The 27,119-nt window shown below is 38.3% G+C and overlaps 1 protein-coding gene and 1 long non-coding RNA gene across 2 annotated transcripts in view; both read left to right on the top strand.

Annotated features, from left to right (window-relative positions):
- Nucleotides 1-441: 441 nt before the first annotated feature.
- Nucleotides 442-21,339, top strand: LOC115005220 (cyclin-dependent kinase 16-like). The gene is made up of 14 exons (XM_029427008.1): nucleotides 442-748; nucleotides 1,322-1,450; nucleotides 1,579-1,635; nucleotides 8,360-8,474; nucleotides 8,857-8,951; nucleotides 9,032-9,094; nucleotides 10,506-10,629; nucleotides 12,068-12,188; nucleotides 12,441-12,538; nucleotides 12,641-12,746; nucleotides 15,218-15,260; nucleotides 17,555-17,645; nucleotides 17,720-17,794; nucleotides 18,551-21,339. Exons 1-14 carry the CDS (start codon nucleotides 602-604, stop codon nucleotides 18,586-18,588), a joined length of 1,302 nt encoding a protein of 433 aa, XP_029282868.1. The 5' UTR covers nucleotides 442-601; the 3' UTR covers nucleotides 18,589-21,339.
- Nucleotides 21,340-24,732: 3,393 nt separating this feature from the next.
- Nucleotides 24,733-27,119, top strand: part of LOC115005225 (uncharacterized) — a 5,035-nt gene continuing 2,648 nt past the window's right edge. The window contains exon 1 of the long non-coding RNA XR_003831934.1: nucleotides 24,733-25,288. This is a non-coding gene — a long non-coding RNA (uncharacterized LOC115005225). The remainder of the gene's footprint in view (nucleotides 25,289-27,119) is intronic.

Genomic DNA, 27,119 nt, shown 5'->3' with positions numbered 1-27,119 from the left:
ACTGGAGATATATGTACAGATGCTGCAGATACATGTACAAATACTGCAGATACATGTACAAATACTGCAGATATATGTACAAATACTACAGATACATGTACAGAAACTACAGACATATGTACAAATACTGCAGATACATGTACAAATACTGCAGATATATGTACAAATACTGCAGATATATGTACAGAAACTGCAGATACATGTACAGAAACTGCAGATACATGTACAAATACTGCAGATATATGTACAAATACTGCAGATACATGTACAAATACTGCAGATACATGTACAAATACTGCAGATATATGTACAAATACTGCAGATACATGTACAGAAACTGCAGATACATGTACAAATACTGGAGATATATGTACAGATGCTGCAGATATATGTACAAATACTGCAGATACATGTACAAATACTGCAGATACATGTACAAATACTGCAGATACATGTACAAATACTGCAGATACATGTACAAATACTGCAGATATATGTACAGAAACTGTAGACATATGTACAAATACTGGATACATGTACAAATACTGGAGATACATGTACAGAAACTGCAGACATATGTACAAATAATGGAGATACATTTATGTTTGTGTATATATGTCCGTGTGTTTATGTGTGTGTATTTTCAGAGATCGTCCATGAGGATGTGAAGCTGAGTCCGGTTTCGTCTTCAGACGGAGTTCAGAGTCCAGTTAGGGTTAGACTGAGAAACAAGAAGGTCTCCACAGAGGTACACACTCATACACATAGCTACACATACACACATATATACATACTTATACACAGTAACACACTCATATACACTTAAACACACACATAGACACAATCAAACATACATATACACACTTGTACACAGTATATGCGGGTTAGGGTCACAAAAATGCAAAATACTCGTCTGCTAATAGGTATACTGGCAGCGATGCAAACTTCAACGCTTATCAATAAAGGTTTGAATAGATTTGTGCAGGCAGGTAATCTGTCTGTAAAATATTTTAGTGAAATGCTCTGAGTGGTAAACAGTTACAGTGTTAATGTGGCTTTTATTGTGAAAAATAAAAAGGAAGGAGTAATAAAGTTTGCAGCTGGCAGTAAACATTAAAAATGTTAATGAATAAATTATCTTTATTTACAGCTAGTTTAAAGATTAGCATTGTTTGATAGAGAAATACAATCAGCTGCTCTAAATTAGCAGTTATATAAAATATAAAAATACAGTTTGTAAATTATTATCATATTATATATTATTACATGTATATTATTAATTTGAATTATGATGTTAATGTGTTTTTCCTGTCTGTTTCAGGACATTAACAAACGTCTCTCGTTACCGGCCGACATCCGTCTTCCAGACGGTTACCTGGAGAAGTTTAACCTTATTGGTCCAGCTCTGTTGGAGCAGCCAATCAGCAGACGTCTGCGCAGAGTGTCTCTGGTAAACCTTGCAGCCTCTACTGTTTCTATTTATGTTAATTATTATATTTTATATGAATTTATTATATTATTATTATCTGGTGTTTTAATACAGATTATATTAACCATGTCCTGTCTGTCTGTCTGCAGTCAGAGATTGGTTTTGGGAAACTGGAGACATACATCAAACTGGACAAACTGGGAGAGGTGAACCCTGTCTACCTGTCTCTCTCTCTACCTGTCTCTCTCTACCTGTCTCACTCTACCTGTCTCTCTCTCTACCTGTCTCTCTCTACCTGTCTCTCTCTACCTGTCTCACTCTACCTGTCTGTTTTTCTCTACCTATCTGTCTATCTACCTGTCTGTATTTACTTGTCTGTCTCTCTCTACCCGTCTCTTTCTACCTGACTCTCTCTACCTGTCTGTCTCTATCTACTACATGTCTGTCTCTACCTCGCATGAATGTGTAACATAGCAATCACTGGTAAATAAAATTAATTACAATAACATTATGAGTTAATCATCTAATTGAATGATAAAATACAACCTGATGAACTTTTTCTTTAATATGTTGGCAAAAGCTGAATGTATGAACTGCGTATGTGTCTGCTGCTGTAGCCTGGTTCAGGAAGCTCTTTGTGACGGTTTATACAGGAAATGTTGTCTCTACTACGGTTATAATACAGTGTTTACAGATTATTTTTGTAATAATAATGATAAATTGTATTTATAAGCGCACTTTTCATTTGAGTAAACAAAACTCAAAGTGCTACAGAGTAAAAACATTATGTAGACAGACAAGGCAACAGATGGAGGGTTAAAGTCTAGCAAAAGGTTGTTAAAAATATGTTTTTAGGCCTGTTTTAAAAGCATCCACAGTCTGGCGTCCTCAGATGTTCAGGGAGAGCGTTCCACAGTCTGGAAGCAGCGGAGCAGGAGGCTCCATCTCCCATGGTTTTGAGCTTGGTCCTGGGGGGAAGGAGGAGGTTAGCCTTTACAGAACGGAGGTTTCTTGTGGAGGTTTGTGGGGTGAGCAGTTCTCTGACGTAGGATGGAGTATTTCTGTGAATGCACTGATGGGTGTAAAAGGAGATTTTATAATCAATCCTGAGTGAGACCGGGAGCCAGTGCAGTGATTTGAGGATGGGTGTGATGTGTTCGTACTTTCGCACTCTCATCAGGATCCTAGCAGCGCTGTTCTGGATGTATTGCAGCTTCTGGATGTTTTTGCTAGGAATCCCGATGATACACCACTAATGTGTTTACAGATTATCTCTTTAAAACACTAATGTCAAGTGTTTACAGATTATTTCTCTACAACACTAATGTAAAGTGTTTACAGATTATCTCTTTACAACACTAATGTCAAGTGTTTACAGATTATCTCTCTACAACACCAATGTAAAGTGTTTACAGATTATCTCTCTACAACACTAATGTAAAGTGTTTACAGATTATCTCTCTACAACACCAATGTAAAGTGTTTACAGATTATCTCTTTACAACACTAATGTCAAGTGTTTACAGATTATCTCTTTACAACACTAATGTAAAGTGTTTACATATTATCTCTTTACAACACTAATGTAAAGTGTTTACAGATTATCTCTCTACAACACTAATATAAAGTGTTTACAGATTATTTCTCTACAACACTAATGTAGTGTTTACAGATTATCTCTTTACAACACTAATGTCAAGTGTTTACAGATTATCTCTCTACAACACTAATGTAAAGTGTTTACAGATTATCTCTTTACAACACTAATGTAAAGTGTTTACAGATTATCTCTCTACAACACTAATATAAAGTGTTTACAGATTATCTCTCTACAACACTAATGTCAAGTGTTTACAGATTATCCCTTTAAAACACTAATGTCAAGTGTTTACAGATTATTTCTCTACAACACTAATGTAGTGTTTACAGATTATCTCTTTAAAACACTAATGTCAAGTGTTTACAGATTATCTCTTTACAACACTAATGTCAAGGGTTTACAGATTATCTCTCTACAACACTAATATAAAGTGTTTACAGATTATCTCTCTACAACACTAATGTCAAGTGTTTACAGATTATCCCTTTAAAACACTAATGTCAAGTGTTTACAGATTATTTCTCTACAACACTAATGTAGTGTTTACAGATTATCTCTTTAAAACACTAATGTCAAGTGTTTACAGATTATCTCTTTACAACACTAATGTCAAGGGTTTACAGATTATCTCTCTACAACACTAATATAAAGTGTTTACAGATTATCTCTCTACAACACTAATGTCAAGTGTTTACAGATTATCCCTTTAAAACACTAATGTCAAGTGTTTACAGATTATTTCTCTACAACACTAATGTAGTGTTTACAGATTATCTCTTTAAAACACTAATGTCAAGTGTTTACAGATTATCTCTTTACAACACTAATGTCAAGGGTTTACAGATTATCTCTCTACAACAATAATGTAAAGTGTTTACAGATTATCTCTTTACAACACTAATGTCAAGTGTTTACAGATTATCTCTCTACAACACTAATGTAAAGTGTTTACAGATTATCTCTTTAAAACACTAATGTAAAGTGTTTACAGATTATCTCTTTACAACACTAATGTCAAGTGTTTACAGATTATCTCTCTACAACACTAATGTAAAGTGTTTACAGATTATCTCTCTACAACACCAATGTAAAGTGTTTACAGATTATCTCTTTACAACACTAATGTCAAGTGTTTACAGATTATCTCTTTACAACACTAATGTCAAGTGTTTACAGATTATCTCTCTACAACACTAATGTAAAGTGTTTACAGATTATCTCTTTAAAACACTAATGTCAAGTGTTTACAGATTATCTCTTTACAACACTAATGTCAAGTGTTTACAGATTATCTCTCTACAACACTAATGTAAAGTGTTTACAGATTATCTCTTTACAACACTAATGTAAAGTGTTTACAGATTATCTCTCTACAACACTAATATAAAGTGTTTACAGATTATCTCTCTACAACACTAATGTCAAGTGTTTACAGATTATCCCTTTAAAACACTAATGTCAAGTGTTTACAGATTATTTCTCTACAACACTAATGTAGTGTTTACAGATTATCTCTTTAAAACACTAATGTCAAGTGTTTACAGATTATCTCTTTACAACACTAATGTCAAGGGTTTACAGATTATCTCTCTACAACACTAATATAAAGTGTTTACAGATTATCTCTCTACAACACTAATGTCAAGTGTTTACAGATTATCCCTTTAAAACACTAATGTCAAGTGTTTACAGATTATTTCTCTACAACACTAATGTAGTGTTTACAGATTATCTCTTTACAACACTAATGTCAAGTGTTTACAGATTATCTCTCTACAACACTAATGTAAAGTGTTTACAGATTATCTCTTTACAACACTAATGTAAAGTGTTTACAGATTATCTCTCTACAACACTAATATAAAGTGTTTACAGATTATCTCTCTACAACACTAATGTCAAGTGTTTACAGATTATCCCTTTAAAACACTAATGTCAAGTGTTTACAGATTATTTCTCTACAACACTAATGTAGTGTTTACAGATTATCTCTTTAAAACACTAATGTCAAGTGTTTACAGATTATCTCTTTACAACACTAATGTCAAGGGTTTACAGATTATCTCTCTACAACACTAATATAAAGTGTTTACAGATTATCTCTCTACAACACTAATGTCAAGTGTTTACAGATTATCCCTTTAAAACACTAATGTCAAGTGTTTACAGATTATTTCTCTACAACACTAATGTAGTGTTTACAGATTATCTCTTTAAAACACTAATGTCAAGTGTTTACAGATTATCTCTTTACAACACTAATGTCAAGGGTTTACAGATTATCTCTCTACAACAATAATGTAAAGTGTTTACAGATTATCTCTTTACAACACTAATGTCAAGTGTTTACAGATTATCTCTCTACAACACTAATGTAAAGTGTTTACAGATTATCTCTTTAAAACACTAATGTAAAGTGTTTACAGATTATCTCTTTACAACACTAATGTCAAGTGTTTACAGATTATCTCTCTACAACACTAATGTAAAGTGTTTACAGATTATCTCTCTACAACACTAATGTAAAGTGTTTACAGATTATCTCTTTAAAACACTAATGTCAAGTGTTTACAGATTATCTCTTTACAACACTAATGTCAAGTGTTTACAGATTATCTCTCTACAACACTAATGTAAAGTGTTTACAGATTATCTCTTTACAACACTAATGTAAAGTGTTTACAGATTATCTCTCTACAACACTAATATAAAGTGTTTACAGATTATTTCTCTACAACACTAATGTAGTGTTTACAGATTATCTCTTTACAACACTAATGTCAAGTGTTTACAGATTATCTCTCTACAACACTAATGTAAAGTGTTTACAGATTATCTCTTTACAACACTAATGTAAAGTGTTTACAGATTATCTCTCTACAACACTAATATAAAGTGTTTACAGATTATCTCTCTACAACACTAATGTCAAGTGTTTACAGATTATCCCTTTAAAACACTAATGTCAAGTGTTTACAGATTATTTCTCTACAACACTAATGTAGTGTTTACATATTATCTCTTTAAAACACTAATGTCAAGTGTTTACAGATTATCTCTTTACAACACTAATGTCAAGGGTTTACAGATTATCTCTCTACAACACTAATATAAAGTGTTTACAGATTATCTCTCTACAACACTAATGTCAAGTGTTTACAGATTATCCCTTTAAAACACTAATGTCAAGTGTTTACAGATTATTTCTCTACAACACTAATGTAGTGTTTACAGATTATCTCTTTACAACACTAATGTCAAGTGTTTACAGATTATCTCTCTACAACACTAATGTAAAGTATTTACAGATTATCTCTTTACAACACTAATGTAAAGTGTTTACAGATTATCTCTCTACAACACTAATATAAAGTGTTTACAGATTATCTCTCTACAACACTAATGTCAAGTGTTTACAGATTATCCCTTTAAAACACTAATGTCAAGTGTTTACAGATTATTTCTCTACAACACTAATGTAGTGTTTACAGATTATCTCTTTAAAACACTAATGTCAAGTGTTTACAGATTATCTCTTTACAACACTAATGTCAAGGGTTTACAGATTATCTCTCTACAACACTAATATAAAGTGTTTACAGATTATCTCTCTACAACACTAATGTCAAGTGTTTACAGATTATCCCTTTAAAACACTAATGTCAAGTGTTTACAGATTATTTCTCTACAACACTAATGTAGTGTTTACAGATTATCTCTTTAAAACACTAATGTCAAGTGTTTACAGATTATCTCTTTACAACACTAATGTCAAGGGTTTACAGATTATCTCTCTACAACAATAATGTAAAGTGTTTACAGATTATCTCTTTACAACACTAATGTCAAGTGTTTACAGATTATCTCTCTACAACACTAATGTAAAGTGTTTACAGATTATCTCTTTAAAACACTAATGTAAAGTGTTTACAGATTATCTCTTTACAACACTAATGTCAAGTGTTTACAGATTATCTCTCTACAACACTAATGTAAAGTGTTTACAGATTATCTCTCTACAACACTAATGTAAAGTGTTTACAGATTATCTCTTTAAAACACTAATGTCAAGTGTTTACAGATTATCTCTTTACAACACTAATGTCAAGTGTTTACAGATTATCTCTTTACAACACTAATGTCAAGTGTTTACAGATTATCTCTCTACAACACTAATGTCAAGTGTTTACAGATTATCTCTCTACAACACTAATGTAAAGTGTTTACAGATTATCTCTCTACAACACTAATGTAAAGTGTTTACAGATTATCTCTCTACAACACTAATGTAAAGTGTTTACAGATTATCTCTTTAAAACACTAATGTCAAGTGTTTACAGATTATCTTTACAACACTAATGTCAAGTGTTTACATATTATCTCTCTACAACACTAATGTAAAGTGTTTACAGATTATCTCTCTACAACACTAATGTAAAGTGTTTACAGATTATCTCTTTAAAACACTAATGTCAAGTGTTTACAGATTATCTCTTTACAACACTAATATCAAGTGTTTACAGATTATCTCTCTACAACACTAATGTCAAGTGTTTACAGATTATCTCTCTACAACACTAATGTCAAGTGTTTACAGATTATCTCTCTACAACACTAATGTAAAGCAGGGGTTTTCAACATTTTTCAGGCCAAGGACCCCCAAATTGATGGAGAGATATATTGTATAGAATTGTGTTTTATATTAAACTGGGCCTAGTACCATGTATAGAAATGGCTACCCTGTTATTGTGCATTCAGTAATAAGCTATTTAATTAATACACAGGTTCATATATTCATGTTTTTATATTAAACATGTGCAAGGTACAGGGTGGCCGTGCCACTGCCATTTTGAAACATACATGCATACAAAACTGAGCTCTTGAAATACATCACAGATTCATGTTTCATGTAGAAGGGACAGTGAATCCTCAACCCATCTGTGGATGACACACCTACTCCCACATTAGTGAGATGTCTGACCCTGATCCATTTATCCGTTCGCAACAATATGTTGGATTCATGTTAATGTGTATTTAAAGACATTTAAATTAGTGGAAAAATCAATTGAAAAATCGTTGAAGACCTCTGATGTAAAGTGTTTACAGATTATCTCTCCTCTGGGTTTTCAACCCTAATGTTAGAACCTGTTTCTCCAGTTCATGGTCACTGAGTCTGTACTTTGTTAATATGGGTCTGTTTTGGGGTTTTTTACGCTGACAAGGTGTTATGCGAAACAATATTTTCTTTTCAATAGACGGTAGTATTATTTGGTGATAGATTTAGTTTAATTTTGTCTCACCTGTCTCTCTCTCTACCTGTCTCTCTGCAGGGGACCTATGCTACAGTGTATAAAGGTCGCAGTAAACTGACGGAAAACCTTGTGGCTCTGAAGGAAATTCGACTGGAACACGAAGAAGGAGCTCCGTGTACTGCGATCAGAGAAGGTACTACTTATTAATACCACAATACTAATATTACAGTACTAATACCACCGTACTACATTACTAATACTACAATACAAATAATACAATACTAATACGATAATACTAATACTGTTCCACAGTGCTAATACTACAGTACTAATAATACAGTATTAATTCCACAATTCTAATACTACAATACTAATACTGTTCTACAGGACTAAAACTTTACTGCAGTACTACAATACTAATACAACAGTAGCAATTATATATTATTATATTATTAACATGTGTGTGTATTGATCTGTGTGTAATAGTGTGTGTGTTTTGATGTGTGTGTGTGTGTAATAATGTATTATTGTGTATATTAAAGTGTTTATTGACGTGTGTGTGTGTTCTCCACCAGTGTCCCTGTTGAAGGATCTGAAACACGCCAACATCGTCACGCTTCATGACATCATCCACACAAGGAAGTCCCTCACACTGGTGTTTGAGTATCTGGTGAGACACAGACAGACAGAAAGACACAAACACACGTTTTTAGGTGTATTAAGCCTTTAATCGCGTTTCTTCTGTTTCAGGACAAAGATCTGAAACAGTATCTGGATGACTGCGGAAACATCATCCACGTTCACAACGTCAGAGTGAGAAAACTGTACTACTGATATATACATACTTATATATATATATATATACACATATGTATACTGTATATATATATATATATATATATACACATATGTATACTGTCCATCCCATCCATCCATCGTCTACCGCTTTTCCGGGATCGGGTCGCGGGGGCAGCAGCTCCAGTAAGGAACCCCAATCTTCCCTTCTCCGGGCCACATCCTCCAGCTCCGACTGGGGGATCCTGAGGCGTTCCCAGGCCAGTGAGGAGATATAATCTCTCCACCGAGTCCTGGGTCTTCCCCGGGGTCTCCTCCCAGCTGGACGTGCCTGGAACACCTCCCTAGGGAGGCGCCCAGGTGGCATCCTTACGAACCACCTCAACTGGCTCCTTTCAACGTAAAGGAGCAGCGGCTCTACTCCGAGTCTCTCACGGATGGCTGAGCTTCTCACCCTATCTCTAAGGGAGACGGCAGCCACCCGTCTGAGAAAACCCATTTCGGCCGCTTGTACCCGTGATCTCGTTCTTTCGGTCATGACCCAGCCTTCATGACCATAGGTGAGGGTAGGAACGAAGATCGACCGGTATATTGAGAGCTTTGCCTTCTGGCTCAGCTTTCTTTTCGTCACAACGGTGCGGTAAAGTGACTGTAATACCGCCCCCGCTGCTCCGATTCTCCGGCCAATCTCTTGCTCCATTGTCCCCTCACTCGCGAACAAGACCCCGAGGTACTTGAACTCCTTCACTTGGGGTAATGGCTCATTCCCTACCCGGAGTAGGCAATCCACCGGTTTCCTGCTGAGAGCCATGGCCTCAGATTTGGAGGTGCTGATCCTCATCCCAACCGCTGCACACTCGGCTGCGAACCGATCCAGTGACTGTTGAAGGTCACAGACCGATGATGCCATAAGGACCACATCATCTGCAAAGAGCAGCGATGAGATCCTCAGGTCACCGTATGTAGTATGTATACTGTATATATATATATATATATATATATATATACATATATATGTATATATATACATATATATATATATGTATATATATGTATATATATATATATATATATATATATATATATATATATACAGTATACATACTACATACGGTGACCTGATATATATGTATATATATATATATATATATATATATATATATATGTATATATATATATATACATATATATATATATATATATATATATATATATATATATATATATACATATATATATATATATATATATATATATATATACTTGTGGTTGTCTCGTTAAGCTGCAGATTCGATCTTCAGGTTTTAACATATTTGTCAGGATTTGGTTTGATGAGTTGAACTTGTCTCCATCAGCAGCTCTCTGCCTGATTTATTTGACTTGAAACAGTTTTTAACAAATGAGATCCTTCTGGTTTTCGTCTCGTCAGCTCTTTCTCTTCCAGTTGCTGCGAGGTTTGTCGTACTGTCATGGGAGGAAAGTTCTCCACAGAGATCTGAAACCACAGAACCTGCTGATCAACGAGCGAGGAGAGCTCAAACTGGCTGACTTTGGTGAGTTTACTGCGTCTATAAACGCTGCTGTCAACCTCTTACAGTGTGGGTGAATTTACCCGAAAATACCTACAAACGACACCCAAAGTAAATTGAAAGCTGCTTTTCAACCATTTGCCCCAGCTGCATGATTTTGGTCTCATTCAAAAGATAACTCTCTTATTGTTCTTGCAAAACAGTGAATAATTACTCCAAGTGCTTCTGGCACTGAGTAATAGTGGTCTGAATATACTGAATTTGAAGAAAATACACTTCGCCTGAATTTTCTTTTTGAAATTGATGCCTGAAGATGGTATAGCTCAGGGGTGGGGCAATTCATTTTTACAAGGGGCCACATGAGAAACCCGAGCTGTGTTGGAGGGCCGAATCAACAATAAATTGAACTTAATTCTGCTCAATATTAATTTTCTCCCATTGTAAAAAGCAGTGCATTATATATTTTGATTAGCTGCTACTGGTAATCAAAAGAATAAGGATATTCTCTTCCAGTAAATATATGAAATTGTGGAGTGGGTCAAATATAATATATATAATATAATATAATATAATATAAAATACTCCTAGAGAAGTAATAAACAGTAAAAACAATCATTACATCAGTATTTTATTTTTAACATGTTAATCTTCACAAACCAATACTGAAAAGGTGTTTTACAGGATGTAAAGATAAGCAAGTAATCAACTTTATACAAAAAGCAATAAGTGCTTTTGATGTTTTTCAGTTCACTTTACTTGTTCAGTGAGAAAAGTCCAGTCTTTCTTGGGCTTGAACAAGTGCACTGAAATCTGGTTGAATGTCTGAGGTGGATATGCGCAGGACAGCTGACAGCTGATCAGTGATCGAGGATCTGTATCTGGATTTGTTGAACTTCATCACTGAGTGTCTGTTCACATATGTAGGTAGATCCAAAGAGGCCCAGAATCTTCTGAGCATGTCTCCTCATGTGTGGAAAGTTCTCCTCTTTTAGGGAAGAGTAAAACTCAGGCAGTGAGACTGACCCAAAGTGCTCTGACAGAAGTGTGTCAGACTGCAGGTCAATTAGTTCAAGCTGAACATCACTGGGTGCATCATCCACATTGCATGTAAATGGGTTAACGACCATGTGCATTTCATTCTCAACTGTTTTAAAGTCTTGAAATCGCCTCCAAAACTCACCATGTAGTGCTTCTAACATGGATGAGTACCTGTGGAGGTGATCAGCTGATGGTGTGTCCTCCATTTGGCTTGAGAGAAGCTGTAACTTTCTCATGAAAGCCTTCACTGCGCTGTACATTTCATGCACAAAAAGGCCCTTGCATTGCAGTTTGACATTTAGTTCATTCATTAGTGCAGTCATATCTACAGCAAAACCAAGGTCTGCCATCCAGTCTGCATCTGTCATTTATTTTAGATAAGTTGCTCAAATCACAATATAAACACTGTGATAATGTCACTCAGGTTTGGCTCGAGCAAAGTCGATCCCCACAAAGACATACTCTAACGAGGTGGTGACGCTGTGGTACCGTCCGCCGGACATCCTGCTGGGCAGCACCGACTACTCCACCCACATCGACATGTGGTCAGTTCTGCAGTACTGCTGTCATATATTGTAGTACTATTGTAGTACTTTCGTAGCTTATTGTTGTACTATTGTAGTATATTGTTTTACTATTGTATATTACTACAACATGTTGACTTTGTGACCTGTCTGTCTGTCTGTCTGTCTGTCTGTCGGACTGTCTCTCTCTGTGTCTGTCTGACTGTTTGTCTGTCTCTCTCTGTCTCGGTCTCTGTCTGTCTGTCTGTCTGTCTGTCTCCCACCTTCCTGTAGGGGTGTTGGTTGTATCTTCTATGAGATGGCGACAGGTCGACCTCTGTTTCCTGGTTCCACCGTGGAGGAGGAGCTTCACTTCATCTTCAAACTCCTCGGTGAGAACCAAACAGCTTCTTTTATTTTTATTTATACAAACATTTATTTTGTTTCTCAATGTATTTTGTGAGTTTAACATACTTTTGTGTATTTCTGTGTAGGTACTCCCACGGAGCAGAGCTGGCCTGGTGTCAGTTCTAATGACGAATTTGTGGCTTACAATTATCCTCAGTACAGAGCAGAGAGACTGAGTAACCACACTCCAAGGTACACACTGCACTACACATAGCTACACAACTGTACTACACACAGGAACAGTTTGAGAGATGTAGTACAGTCTGAGAGATGTAGTACAGTCTGAGGTAGTACAGTCTGAGAGGTGTACTACAGTCTGAGAGATGTAGTACAGTCTGAGACATGTAGTACAGTCTGAGAGAGTACAGTCTGAGAGGTGTAGTACAGTCTGAGAGATGTAGTACAGTCTGAGTGATGTAGTACAGTCTGAGTCATGTAGTAGTCTGAGTGATGTAGTAGTCTGAGAGGTGTACAGTTTGAGAGATGTAGTACAGTCTGAGAGGTATACAGTCTGAGAGATGTAGTACAGTCTGAGAGATGTAGTACAGTCTGAGGTGGAGTACAGTCTGATAGATTTAGTACAGTCTGAGAGGTGTACAGTTTGACAGATGTAGTACAGTCTGAGAGATGTAGTACAGAACAGTCTGAGAGGTGTACAGTTTGACAGATGTAGTACAGTCGGAGGTGGAGTACAGTCTGAGAGATGTAGTACAGTCTGAGAGGTATACAGTCTGAGATGTAGTACAGTCTGAGAGGTATACAGTCTGAGATGTAGTACAGTCTGAGGTGGAGTACAGTCTGAGAGGTATACAGCTTGATAGATATAGTACAGTCTGAGGTGGAGTACAGTCTGAGAGATGTAGTACAGTCTGAGAGATGTGGTACAGTCTGAGGTACTACAGTCTGAGAGGTGTACAGTTTGAGAGATGTAGTACAGTCTGAGAGGTATACAGTCTGAGAGATGTAGTACAGTCTGAGGTGGAGTACAGTCTGAGAGATGTAGTACAGTCTGAGAGATGTAGTACAGTCTGAGGTGGAGTACAGTCTGAGAGATGTAGTACAGTCTGTGAGATGTAGTACAGTCTGTGAGATGTAGTACAGTCTGAGGTACTATAGTCTGAGAGGTGTACAGTTTGACAGATGTGGTACAGTCTGAGAGATGTAGTACAGTATGAGGTGGAGTACAGTCTGAGAGATGTAGTACAGTCTTAGAGGTGTAGTACAGTCTGAGAGGTGTAGTACAGTCTGAGAGGTGTAGTACAGTCTGAGATGTAGTACAGTCTGAGATGTAGTACAGTCTGAGAGATGTAGTACAGTCTGAGAGGTGTACAGTCAGAACGATGTAGTACAGTATGAGGTGGAGTACAGTCTGAGAGATGTAGTACAGTCTGAGAGATGTGGTACAGTATGAGGTGGAGTACAGTCTGAGAGATGTAGTACAGTATGAGGTGGAGTGCAGTCTGAGTGATTGAGGGATGTAGTACAGTCTGAGGTACTATAGTCTGAGAGGTGTACAGTTTGAGAGATGTAGTACAGTCTGAGGTGGAGTACAGTTTGAGAGATGTAGTACAGTCTGAGAGATGTAGTACAGTTTGAGAGATGTAGTACAGTCTGAGGTGGAGTACAGTCTGAGAGATGTAGTACAGTCTGAGAGGTATACAGTCTGAGAGATGTAGTACAGTCTGAGAGATGTAGTACAGTCTGAGTATACAGTCTGAGAGATTTAGTCTGAGAGGTGTACAGTCTGAGAGGTGGAGTACATGTAGATGTAGTCTGAGAGGTGTACAGTCTGAGAGATGTAGTACAGTCTGAGAGGTGTAGTACAGTCTGAAGTGGAGTACAGTCTGAGAGATGTAGTACAGTCTGAGGTGGAGTACAGTCTGAGCTATGTAGTACAGTCAGAGAGATGTAGTACAGTCTGAGAGATGTAGTACAGTCTGAGAGATTGAGTACAGTCTGAGAGATGTAGTACAGTCAGAGAGAGGTAGTACAGTCTGAGAGATGTAGTACAGTATGAGGTGGAGTACAGTCTGAGAGATTGAGAGATATAGTACAGTCTGAGAGGTGTAGTACAGTCTGAGGTGTAGTACAGTCTGAGAGATGTAGTACAGTCTGAGAGGTGTACAGTTTGAGAGATGTAGTACAGTCTGAGGTGGAGTACAGTCTGAGAGATGTGGTACAGTCTGAGAGGTGTAGTACAGTCTGAGAGATGTAGTACAGTATGAGGTGGAGTACAGTCTGAGAGATTGAGAGATATAGTACAGTCTGAGAGGTGTAGTACAGTCTGAGGTGTAGTACAGTCTGAGAGATGTAGTACAGTCTGAGAGGTGTACAGTTTGAGAGATGTAGTACAGTCTGAGGTGAAGTACAGTCTGAGAGATGTAGTACAGTCTGACAGATGTGTTACAGTCTGAGAGATGTGGTACAGTCTGAGAGATGTGGTACAGTCTGAGGTACTATTGTCTGAGAGGTGTACAGTTTGAGAAATGTAGTACAGTCTGAGAGGTATACAGTCTGAGAGATTTAGTACAGTCAGAGATGTAGTACAGTCTGAGGTGGAGTACATTCTCAGAGGTGGAGTACAGTCCCATGATCACATTTAATCACCTAGTTGCACGCAACCCCGTAAGCACCTGTTTCATTGAGTGCGTGTGTGTGTTCAGGCTTAGCAGTGAAGGAGTGGACCTGTTGTCAAAGTTTCTGCAGGTCAGTAAATATCTGTTTTTTTGTTTGTTTTCTGTCCATTTCAGAATGTGAACCAAACTAGAGGTATGAAAATATTACACTGAAATAACTATTACGTTTTTAAAATAACAAAATAGAATATTTCTTTATGATAATTTGATAATAGTAATAATACAATAGAACAACTCTTAATGACAATAGACAATAGACAAGACAATATCTCTGTGTTTATAGCAGATGCTCGTTTGCAACAGTCGTTCCTTAACCCTATAACACCTAAGCCTAATAAGCCTCAAAATTTGTCTGGACCTTTTTGCTTATTTTGACTATAAAAATGTCAGAAAATGTCCTGTGAGTAAGTGCTTTTGTCCCTTTTTCAAGAATACCTTGAACTTTCAATATCTGGCAGACTGCCTGCAGACACAGGCCCACATCACAGTCCTCACACTTCCAGGCAGTCCTCACACTTCCAGGCAGTGCTCCTCTTGCAGAGTTTAGAGCTTGAAGTCGATGCTGTAGCCGTTCATGACAGCAGGCACAAAAAACTTCAGCCCCCACTTTGTTGGCTTGGGCTTCATGTACTGCTTGATGCCGAGCCTGATCTTGGTACCAACCATCCTCTCGTCGACTGCAAGGTGCTGTCTTGGGTGGTAGGTGGCCTTGCAGTTCATGCATATCATTTCCATGAGAGGTCTGACCCGGTGGAGGTGGTCATAATCCTTGGTGCCCTTTTTCTGATAATTTTCCTAATTTTTCTCTGGGTCACTCTGTGGAGACTCTTGTCCACAGTCAGGTATAAGGATGACAGAGAGGAGGTGTAGTGTCACACACAGCTTTATTTGCCACTGCCTTCCAGGTCACACAGTTAACGGTACTTTCCAGTCCCAGCTGACAGGTCGCTCTCCTGTCCGCGGCTCTGCGCTCTGCGCTCTGCTGCTCTCCCGCTGTCCTGCGGCGTTGCATCGTGGCTCAACGAGGGATCTCCGTCTACTCTGGAACCCAGCCTACTACAAGAGAACAGAACCAGGCCATCACCATGCATTTATTATGTGACTGATTACCTGATTCCGTTCAGCTGTCTGGCCTCCAGCTGGGACACTCCTGTCTCTCCCCAGCAGCCGGCGCCCTAACCACACCCCACTGCCACACACTCATATGAAGATTAGATCAAATGGCCATGAACTGTCCTGTACAGTCTGGGGACATGACAGTGGCAGGGAATGACACATGAAAATGGTTTGCTTACACTAAAAGTTGCTCATCTTTCGGCAGGTCCAAAACTGACATGTACAGCAACATGCCTGTGGACTTCTTCATTTCTTTAGTTATTTCAGTCCAGGTGAACTGTCTCCCTCTCTCCAGGCTTTTGGCTGCATTCTTGTTTGTGTATTCAGAGAGGAGTTTGAAAACTGCAGCATCAAAGTGGTAATAAATGTCACCTGTTGCTGGGTTTCCCATATCGAGAGGGGGTTGGACACCTGGGGTGGTTGAGGGACTCCATCATCGGGCTCTGCCTCAGTCTGCCATCTTTGATGATGTGGTAAGGGGCTTCTGTGTCTGACAGCATCACCAGATCCTCCAGCATCCCCACAGCTTCTCTCTCTACAGCCCTGAATGTGATCTCTGGGGACACCTCCTCATCTCCAGCTCCAGCCTGCCCACAGCCTCTGCTAGGACGCAGGCTACTTGGTACACTGTTCTAAACAAGACACCACACAATACAAGTGTTGATTTACATACCGTCTTGCTTCCATTTTAATTAACTCCCCTGTTCTCTGGCTCTATTTCTCCGCTGTGTTGTCTGTGTTTCTCCACCGCTGTGTGTGTATTCGCTCGGAACAAAGGTGGGGCATGAGTGAAGTTACCGTAATGAATCGATATTTGTTGTAAAGCGCAGAGTCTCAGCTTTCAAAATTGGAATTCTTTCGATAGCGCAAACCATGACGTAAAATTTTGCTTGTGCAACGTGTCGCCGGCGTGTTAAAGGGTTAAAAAGCTTTTATGAACTACGATATTAGAACAGGGAGGTAAAAAGAAGTTAACCTGAATACAGTGAGATACAATAAAGCACACGTAACAAATATTAGATTTAAAAACTAACAATTAATCTGTTCATATGACAATAAACTCAATTTGATATGAATTGTGATAACACGTTAAACATAGACAGCTGATGCACTGAGGTCTGTCTCGCGCCAGGAACAGGGCAGCCAACCACCCGTTGGGAAAAAACACTTTCGGTTCACTATGAAACTATGAAATTACAGTCTTGGTAATTAATGGGAAACACTGTAAAAAGTAATGTTGTGTTTTAGTTTGAAGGGAAGAAGAGGATCTCAGCAGCCGAGTCGATGAATCATGGTTATTTCAGTAACCTTGGAAACAAAGTGTTGACACTTTCTGACTGTAAGTATAAACACAACCTTTGACCCAATTGTTTATCTAAAAATGTCACAAGGTCACTCTGAATGTTGTTTCAGCAACATCCATCTTCAGTCTGCCCGAGATTCAACTGGAAAAAGAAACAATCAGACCAACAGTCACCCCTGATCCAGGTAACACACACACACACACACACACACACACACACACACACACACACTTCTTGTCATTTCCAATATCTGCATTTGACTGTTCAACATTTACTTTCAGCTGTATAGGACTGGTTTAAGTTACTGCTGATGACAACGCCACATTTTCTGATGTTGCTGCTTCATAATAAAAGCTTTTAAACAGCTAAATAATATGGGACATTTATTGTGAAAAATTTAGAATAGAAGAAGCCTTGTTATCCGTCCGAGGCAGGAAATTTGTCTTTGGTCTCTATCAGGAAAATCCATGTACACAAGATAAAAACATGACATAAGCCAGAACAAAGATCTCTTTCTTCCATTTTTCCCCCTTTAATTGTCTTTTCCTTGTGCGATGTGAGGGTCTAAGGACAGAGGGTCTAAGGACAGAGGGTCTGAGGGCAGAGGGTCTGAGGACAGAGGGTCTGAGGACAGAGGGTCTAAGGACAGAGGGTCTGAGGGCAGAGGGTCTGAGGACAGAGGGTCTAAGGACAGAGGGTCTGAGGACAGAGGTTCTGAGGACAGAGGGTCTGAGGACAGAGGGTCTGAGGACAGAGGGTCTAAGGACAGAGGGTCTAAGGACAGAGGGTCTAAGGACAGAGGGTGACGTATGCTGTACAGTCTGTAAAGCACAAATGTGTAATTTGTGATATTGGGCTATATAAATAAATTTTGATTTGATTTGTCAACCAAAATACAGAGTTTAAATAAATATAAAATAAAACCTTTTTTTCTGTACAGCGAACAGTCCAGCCGGGAGGCGGAGTCTGCTCTTCTGACATCATCGCGGAGGCGGAGTCTGCTCCTCCTCCGACATCGTATAGGCGGAGTCCGCTCTTCTGGCATCATCGTATAGGTGGAGTCTGCTCCTCCTCCGACATCATCGGATAGGCGGAGTCTGCTCCTCTGACATCATCGCGAAGGTGGAGTCTGCTCCTCCGACCTTGTATAGGCGGAGTCTGCTCTTCTGGCATCATCGTATAGGCGGAGTCTGCTCCTCCGACATCGTATAGGTGGAGTCTGTTCCTCCGACATCATCGTATAGGCGGAGTCTGCTCCTCCGACATCATCGTATAGGCGGAGTCTGCTCTTCTGACATCATCGTGAAGACGGAGGTGATGATGATTTTTTCATTGGAGGAGTAAAACAGGAACAGAAAGTAAAACAAATGAAGAAGAAAACAAACTAAGCACTGAAATGATACTCTCATTGTTAATCAAGAGAAGAAAATGGTAGCCTGCTTTTTAAATAAACTGACAAACGGACCGACGCAATAATGAATCACGGCAGTCATTTTACCAATCCGTTAACAGCCTTTTGGTTCTAACGGCAACATCAAAGGACAAATGAGTCAACGCTGTTGGAGTGAATTTTGTCTTCCGATTACAGATTAAACACTTGAGACTTTGTTGTCATGCAAAAACCTGAATACAGGTGTCACCTGTGTGAACTCAGATTAATAACTCGTCTTTAATTCAGATTGCACTGAATTTAAGCTTTATTTGTTTCAATTTATAAGCAAAACCAAACCATCAAACAGCTGAGAGAGGAGTTCAGACAGGAAGTGCGGCAGACAGATTTCCAGCTGTTTTATACTCTGAATATAAACACAAGAGAACTGATAAAGAACGTCATATTTTAAAATATTCTTTAAAATCTGTATTCTTGCCACAGTATTACATTTACACTTCAATGTTATTATTATTAAAATAGGCTGAAGAAAAAATCAGCAGGAAAGATATGCTGACTGTTTTATTCTGAAAGTATGAAACTGGATTCTGCTGGAACTATGTACTTAAACTGTAAAAAATGCATTGATAATGTAAATATATATGCATTTGTACTGTACGTCTGCAGTAAACAGCTGTGAGCTGTTTTCTCTCTCTGTGCTGTTTATCAGAGAGAACTTTATCTTAATTAGACAACAAACAGCCAACAGTCGACAGTCAACATTTGGCCAACAGTCTCCAGTTGCAGATTGTCCCTTCTAGTCATTTCTTTGAAAAACTAATTTTAGGATATTCTTTTAGGTTTAGTGATGTGAATTTTCATTATTTAGCTGTGAAGAAATTTTAGCCATAGAGAAATATTGATGATAAGACGATATTTGATCTTTGGTCTTTAATTTGCTGTAAAAGTGACACCTATGTACACGTTTGTATGTGAGAGGTTAGAAATATACAGAATGCACCTCCTTTGTTGTTTTAATTGATTAAACTGAAAAATTGATTGCAGAGGTTTTCAGCTCCAAATATGAGTTTAAAATCCCATCAGCGGGAGGACACAAGAACATTTCCAGTTCTGTAAGAACAGAAACATGTGAACATCTCTGCTATCAATTATTTTGTATTTAAGTAATTTTGTTTATTGTGTGACTTTAAAATATTATTCTGTTGCTCAGTGTGAAAACATTTTATCCACTGACAGTCAACATTATGAATTTCCTTTGAAAGCAGTAAATTAGAGAAGCTCAGTTTCTGACTTCAGTGTTTTTTGTTTTCTGTGAAGGAAGTGAGTTTAAGCTAAACTTTTCTACCTTAGTGCTAAGTTGATGATGAATGTAACTACTGTTAGTTTACAGTAACAATGTGTACAGAGATATTGATTGTTGGATAAGTTTTATTCTGCAGTGTTTAAGTATCTGAAAGTAAAGATCAGACGCCACTGATTTTTGTTTTCATGAAGATGAGTTGATGAAAAACATCACAGATCACCAGTAAACCTGGTTCATGAGCAGCTTGAAGAAGAAAACAGGAAGTAGTCATGTAAACATCTCACAGTAAAACTGTGCGGATACACTAAACCGGTAAAACCAGCAGTTAATGTGATACTACTAAATGTCCACAGTGAGACATATACAGGCAGCTGTGACAGAAATCACTTCATTTGTTATGTTTACTTTTCATTTTCCTTTACAAGAAACTTTAAAAGTACATCACAGAGTCAAAGGATCTTATCAAAAAGAAGATAAGCCTCTTGACTACAGATTATCCTTGAGAAACAGCTGATTAATGTTTATGTTGCGTCTGATTTAAGTTTTTTGTCAGTCAAAAAGTTATTTTTGTTCTCGGTTACATTTCAGTCAGTATCAAGAAATAATTTAAGTTAAAAACAAAGTCTCTCAGAGTGAAGCCATCACTAAGTTTAAATAAAATAAAAAAGCAGACACGGAATTAATGTACTTTTGTTTCTTTTGTCTCTTTTAGAATAAATCAAAACACATTGATTTAGATGCTGTTTTCTCTGTTTTGCAAAAATGAACCGACACTACACCAAAGTTATCTGCAATATACTGCACTGCATGATGGGATTCTTCCAAATAATTTATATGCTGTTTATTCTTTGAATATTCTTCCATCTGCCAAGAAAGCACTGCAACGTATCTGATGCTATAACTGATCTTCATACTAGAAATATCAGTATGTAAAATAGAGTATATCATGTTATTGTGCACAATTATGTTTACTATATGTATTCTGGGTATATTAACAATATATAAATATACATTAAAAGTCATTATTTATTATCAGCATTGGTTGTTTATTTTTGTGTTCACCACGACCTCTGACCCCTAACCTACGACTGCTGTGAGCTGCGTGGTTAGGGTTAGAATAGGGGCTATAAACCACTCTGGGAAGATACCTTGTGGATTAGCTGGGCCTAGGAGGAGATAGAGAGATGGGAGTTCTTCCTACGGGAGGTTTAAGGGTTAAGTGTGGCCAAGTTTTGTACTGGAGTGTGTACTTGTGCCACAGTGAGATTGGCCATGTAGTGATCCTGTAGAATCAACATGGCAGTAAAGGACCAATTCTAACCGTGTCGAAGCGAGAGATCTTAATTCTCTCAGCTCTTTGTGTCTGGACAACACTCCAACTCTCTGATCTCCGATTCTTCTGATTCAGTATCAGAGTCATATAGGGTGAGGGGTTAGGAGGAGACTGAGCAGGGACTGGACTGGGCGACTGGCGAGGAAGTGATGGTATTCCCAGAGAGTCTATAATTTCCTCTACTGTGAGGTCCATGAAGGGGTCAGTTCCTGTAAATACACCTGAATTGACTACAGGTGGAGGGGGGGAAGCTGGAAGAGGACGAGCAGGAGCAGGAGGCCGAGGCTTCAAGGCATAGGTCCGTGTGGCCCTCTGCATCTTTGAGGTGGCCTCCTGTGAGGGCCCCTGGGTCGCTGTGGCGACCGTCCCAGTCTCGCTAGGTCAGGGGTGTCAAAGTCATTTTAGTTCAGGGGCCACAGGCAGCCCAATCTGATCTCAAGCGGGCCGGACCAGTAAAATTATAGCATAATAACCTATAAATAACTAAATATAAATATATAAATATCTTTCCTTTATTTTAGTGTATACAAGTGCATTCTGAAATTGTTCACATTTAATGAACTATCTTTTTACAAAACATTATGTATGAACAACGTAAAATTTCTTAATAAAAATAAGTGCAATTTCAACAATATTATGCCTCAGTTTATCATTTACACATGTGCATTACAACTTACAGATCACAGTTTATCTACAAAGTGTGACGGCCCCTGCTTAATCTGTCTTGTGTCAGTCACTGTGTTGTATCTGTTTAAAGTGTCAGTGGAGCTGATGGCAGTATGCAGTCAGATCTGGAGCACCTGGGCGCAGCGCATCTCAGGACATAAAAGGCCCAGCATCCGTGATGCTGCTCTCGCTCCCTGCCTGAGCCAGGAAACCCCGTTGTTTTGGCTTTGTCTTTTGTTCATAACTTGCTTCGCAATTTATGTCCTGGTTGTAAATAAATAGCTTATATATTTTGGCATTTCGTGTCCTTACCGTTTGTTTGTCCTGCCCTAGAGCCTGGGTTGTGACAAATGGCACAACACATTTAGTGGAGTGGGTGTGTACATTTGCCAAAACAATGTCGGACTCCGTTGTTTTCTCTGGTCCTCTGCCAAATCTTTTGAATGATGACATATTTAGCCGCATGTCATCATTCCGTCGCTGGCTCTCACGGTGGTGTCCAGATAATGATGTGGGCTTCGTAGACAATTGGCGGACTTTCTGGGGAAGACCTGGTCTGATTAGGAGTGACGGCATCCATCCTACTTTGGCTGGAGCAGATCTCATATCCGATAATATTACACAGTCTATTAATGGACCTAATCCATGACAACCCAGAGTTGAGACCAGGACAAAGAGTTGCAGTCTTACACACTTCTCTGTGCTTCTTTCCGGGCAGTCACCCACTCAAATCCCCATAGTGACTGTGTCTGCCCCACGACCACTGAAACTAATCAAGTCTATGGTTAACAGAAGAGGAGTTATACATGAAAACATCATTAAAATAAACACCACCACTGCAAAAGTGCAACTAAATCGAAAAATTAAATGTGGGCTCTTAAACATCAGATCTTTATCAACGAAAGCTGGATTGGTAAATTATTTAATATCAGATAATAAGATTGATTTATTTTGTCTCACTGAAACCTGAGACATGAAGAATATGTCTAAATGAATCCACTCCACCTGGTCATATTAATACTCACATTCCTCGAGGCTCAGAGGAGGTGGAGCTGCGGCCATATTTGACTCAAACCTCTTGATCAATCCTAAGCCTAAACTAAACTATAACTCTTTTGAAAGCCTTGTTCTTACGCTCTCAAACCCAACATGGAAACAATAAAGCCAGTTTTATTTGTTACTATTAAAGGGTAGGAAAAAGCTGAAGAACTCGGAGGTTGAATGTCGAATCAAAACAGCAATCTCCTGATGTCATCTATATATTTATTTAACGCAATAAGTCAAACAAAGAAAATATTCTCAGCTGAGGACACTTTTCACTTCGCCGTTTCCACAGACTGAACGCTCTAAAAAGCCCCAGTTAACTGTCTCACGGTCCCGCTGCAAGTGTGTACAAACATTTGAAAATTCGCATCTAATACATGGAGTAGGCGTTGACCTTCTCCTCATTGGTCCCAGTTGGCGCCTACACGTTCCTTCGTCAGCAATCCGGAAGTGATGGTTTGTTGACCTGTTACTCTTAAAGGGGAAGTGCCCCTATTATGTTTGTAATACATAGTTGTGCAGAAAATACATAATTGTGCAGAAAATACATAGTTGTGCAGAAAATACATAATAGTGCAGAAACATATTCATAGTGTCGTAATACATATTGATTGAGGTAGGACAAATACATGTGATAGTCTTTCCAGTGTGGATTAATACAGATCAGGATTAATTTACCTGACACTGTGTACCGCCCTCCTGGTCCGTATTCTGAAGTTCTATCTGAACTCTCAGAGTTTTTATCAAGTTTAGTCCTTAAAACAGATAAAGTAATTATTGTAGGTGACTTTAATATTCATGTGGATGTTGATAGTGACAGCCTTAATAATGCATTTATCTCAATATTAGATTCAATTGGGTTCAGTCAGAATGTACATGAACAACTCACTGTTTAAACCACACTCTGGACCTTGTTCTGGGATATGGTGTTGAAACTGAAAGTTTATCAGTGTGTCCACATAATCCTCTTTTATCAGAACATTTTAATAACTTCTGAAGTCCTGTTACTGGACTACAAGCCAGCAGGCAGAACATCCTACGCTTATCCTGTACATACGACATCTATTGCACGTCTGTCCGTCCTGGGAGAGGGATCCCTCCTCAGTCTCTCCCTGAGGTTTCTTCCATTTTTCCCCCTTTAATTATGGGGTTTCTTTTAGGAAGTTTTTCCTTGTGTGATGTGAGGGTCTAAGGACAGAGGGTGTCGTAACCTGTACAGTCTGTAAAGCACAAAGACAGACAAATGTATAATTTGTGATATTGGGCTTAGATTTGATTTGATTTATAGAAGGTTTAAATGGAATCCTCAACTGTCCTGTTAAATGTCCAAAATTAAAATAGGAGAGCATCAAAACAGTAGCATTAGGGAACCATATGAGAAACTCGACTCACCACAGATTTAGGGACACGAGGCACGGGCTTGTTAGGAACTCAAGAAAATTGAATCCTGTCGCCAGGAACTGGGTTACACAATAACACAATAGTAACACCATGTAGTTCTATAAATAAACTGTAAGAGCTTCCCACTCCTTCCCTTCTCTCCTCCCACCTCCTTGATGTCCAACATTAAACAGGCTGCCATGACATCTTCTCGTGTGAGCGAGTGAGTAGGTGTCAAGTCAAACTGAAGCTGTCAAGTCAAGCTGGAGCTGTCCAGATAGTAATGGGACAAACCGGATGTGACCAATCTGCCTGAGTGTCCCATTTAAAAGAGCGCCGCTTGGCGTTATGGAAGCGCAGAGAGGATGTGTTCGTGACTACGTCGAAATCCGGACCAAGATTGTGCAGGGCCCAAATATCTATCGAGACCAAAGAGGCAGCCGGTAACACGCTGAACCTTTTAGCTTGAGAGACTGTTACCTGCTGGAGATCGCTGCCGCTACTCGTTTGATTGACGCTGGATTTATGTCATGATCGGTAGCGCACTTGTGTGTGTGGCTCGGTGAGCTGATTGTGTACATGTTTGCAGAACGGCTTGTTTCATTTCTTATATCGTTTGTGATTTAAAAACTGACTGCATAATTGTATTTAATTAAAAAAGTACACATTTACTCGGTAAAATTAAATGCATTTCCTGTTAAAATGATGACAGCAGCTGTGCATGTGTTATGTTCATTTAGTGGGAGTGCATTTGCAAATTAATTTTAAGGTTGAAATTGTTGGGTTGGAAGCCCAAAGGGCGCTGTGATTGCCTTTCAAATGAATCCAGTAAACTTCTAAATGATCAAGATACTTATTTATTTAAAGTGATGATGACAGCATTTCAAAAATACCCTCAGCCGAGGACACTTTCACACACCAAGTGCACAGTCCGAATCAATAAAGAGCCAGTTAGCTGTCTGTTGGTAAAAGTGAAAGTGGTACAAAAACATAAACATTTTGCTGTATTCTCTACAGAAGGGTGTCGTCGTCTCTCATTGGTCCATGTTGGCACGGTTATGCCCCTTGGTGGGCCGTCTTGTTGTGACGAGATGGAGGTAGACCTGAAACTGAAGAGAACCTACAGTGCTTCACATTCATAACTAATATAGTGCTCATTATACATTTGTGCAGAAATGCATGTTGTGCAATAATACATTTTGATTGAGGTGGACGAGTACATGTGATAATCATTAAATGTGACTCAATACAATCAGGAGTTTATTTACTTCACAAAATAGAAATAGTTGGAAATTACAAATGTGTGTATCTTGCTATTTACATTTATTTGAGTTGCCTTGTCATATGTATTAATTCTCTTTTCTGTTTGTCTTCTATTCAAAAGGTTTTTCACCTAAATACCTTGTCTGACTTTTCCCGAAATTGCAAAAAATAAAAGGAGGACAAAATTACAGTAGTTTGGTCTTTTGGAGTGAAATCCAGTTAAAAAACGTTGGGTAGATGTTTCCATCCCTTTCAAGTAGGGAAGCTGCACATTTAGAAGGTAACTTGACAGTAGGCGTCTGTGCAGAATACGTTTTAAACGTGCACAATGTGGACCTTGTTGTCTGTCTCTATGTGGCTTAGTCCTGGATTTAATGTCGAGTTCGGAATTATATTTATTAGAAATGATTAAACTCTGTTTTCTCTGAAACATCCACAACCTCACATTTTGATTTAAAACGTTATGTCTCACTAAGCACGAGGCATGTTAAATCTATTCCACCATAATACTTGTGATTAATGTGAGTATATTATTTAAGGTAAGGTTTGACCTTGTATTAGATTTAAGGGAAAGAAATGGCAGTTATGGTTAATATTTGTACAAAAAAATAGAAACTTACAATCAAAATGTATTTTCAACACCAAAAAAACAAATCTACATCAAAGCCACCAGACTCCATTGAAAAAAACGGTAATATTACAGTAATTTTACCTGCAGAACAAGAGAGTTGCTGGTCCACAGCTGCTTCCATCAGTCAGTTTGTGTTATTGTGTAACTTTGTTGACTCTGAACTAACAAAAGTTACACAATGACACAAACTAACTAACTGATGGAGGCAGCAGTGGACCAGCAAGTTACTGTGTTCTGAGAGGTAAAATTACTGTTTTTATCTATGGAGTCTGGTGGCTTTGAAGAATACACTTAAACACTTAAACTGATATTGATTTTATTTTAGGTGTCGACAATACGTCCACAGCAGAACATAGTTTAGCTTCCTGTCTGCTTCTACAAACTGTAGATAACTCTGACTGTGGAGAAGAACCTCAACCCCACTTCAAAATAAGTTGTTGAGTTGTTTTGCGGACATCTTGCACGCTAACAAAATAAACATGTCCCTCTTGCTGGATGA

Source organism: Cottoperca gobio, unplaced genomic scaffold (assembly GCF_900634415.1).
Source record: "Cottoperca gobio unplaced genomic scaffold, fCotGob3.1 fCotGob3_283arrow_ctg1, whole genome shotgun sequence".
Lineage (NCBI taxonomy): Eukaryota > Metazoa > Chordata > Actinopteri > Perciformes > Bovichtidae > Cottoperca > Cottoperca gobio.
Note: the sequence above shows the minus strand (reverse complement) of the source record. Positions and strands in the feature narration are given on the sequence as shown.

Excerpts from the sequence above, each read along its gene's own strand:
- LOC115005220 (XM_029427008.1), top strand. The coding sequence starts at position 602 with ATGTTTGTGTATATATGTCCGTGTGTTTATGTGTGTGTATTTTCAGAG. Across the intron at positions 8,952-9,031 it reads CACTGGTGTTTGAGTATCTG|GACAAAGATCTGAAACAGTA; the intron begins GTGAGACACAGA and ends CTTCTGTTTCAG. Across the intron at positions 9,095-10,505 it reads TCCACGTTCACAACGTCAGA|CTCTTTCTCTTCCAGTTGCT; the intron begins GTGAGAAAACTG and ends TCGTCTCGTCAG.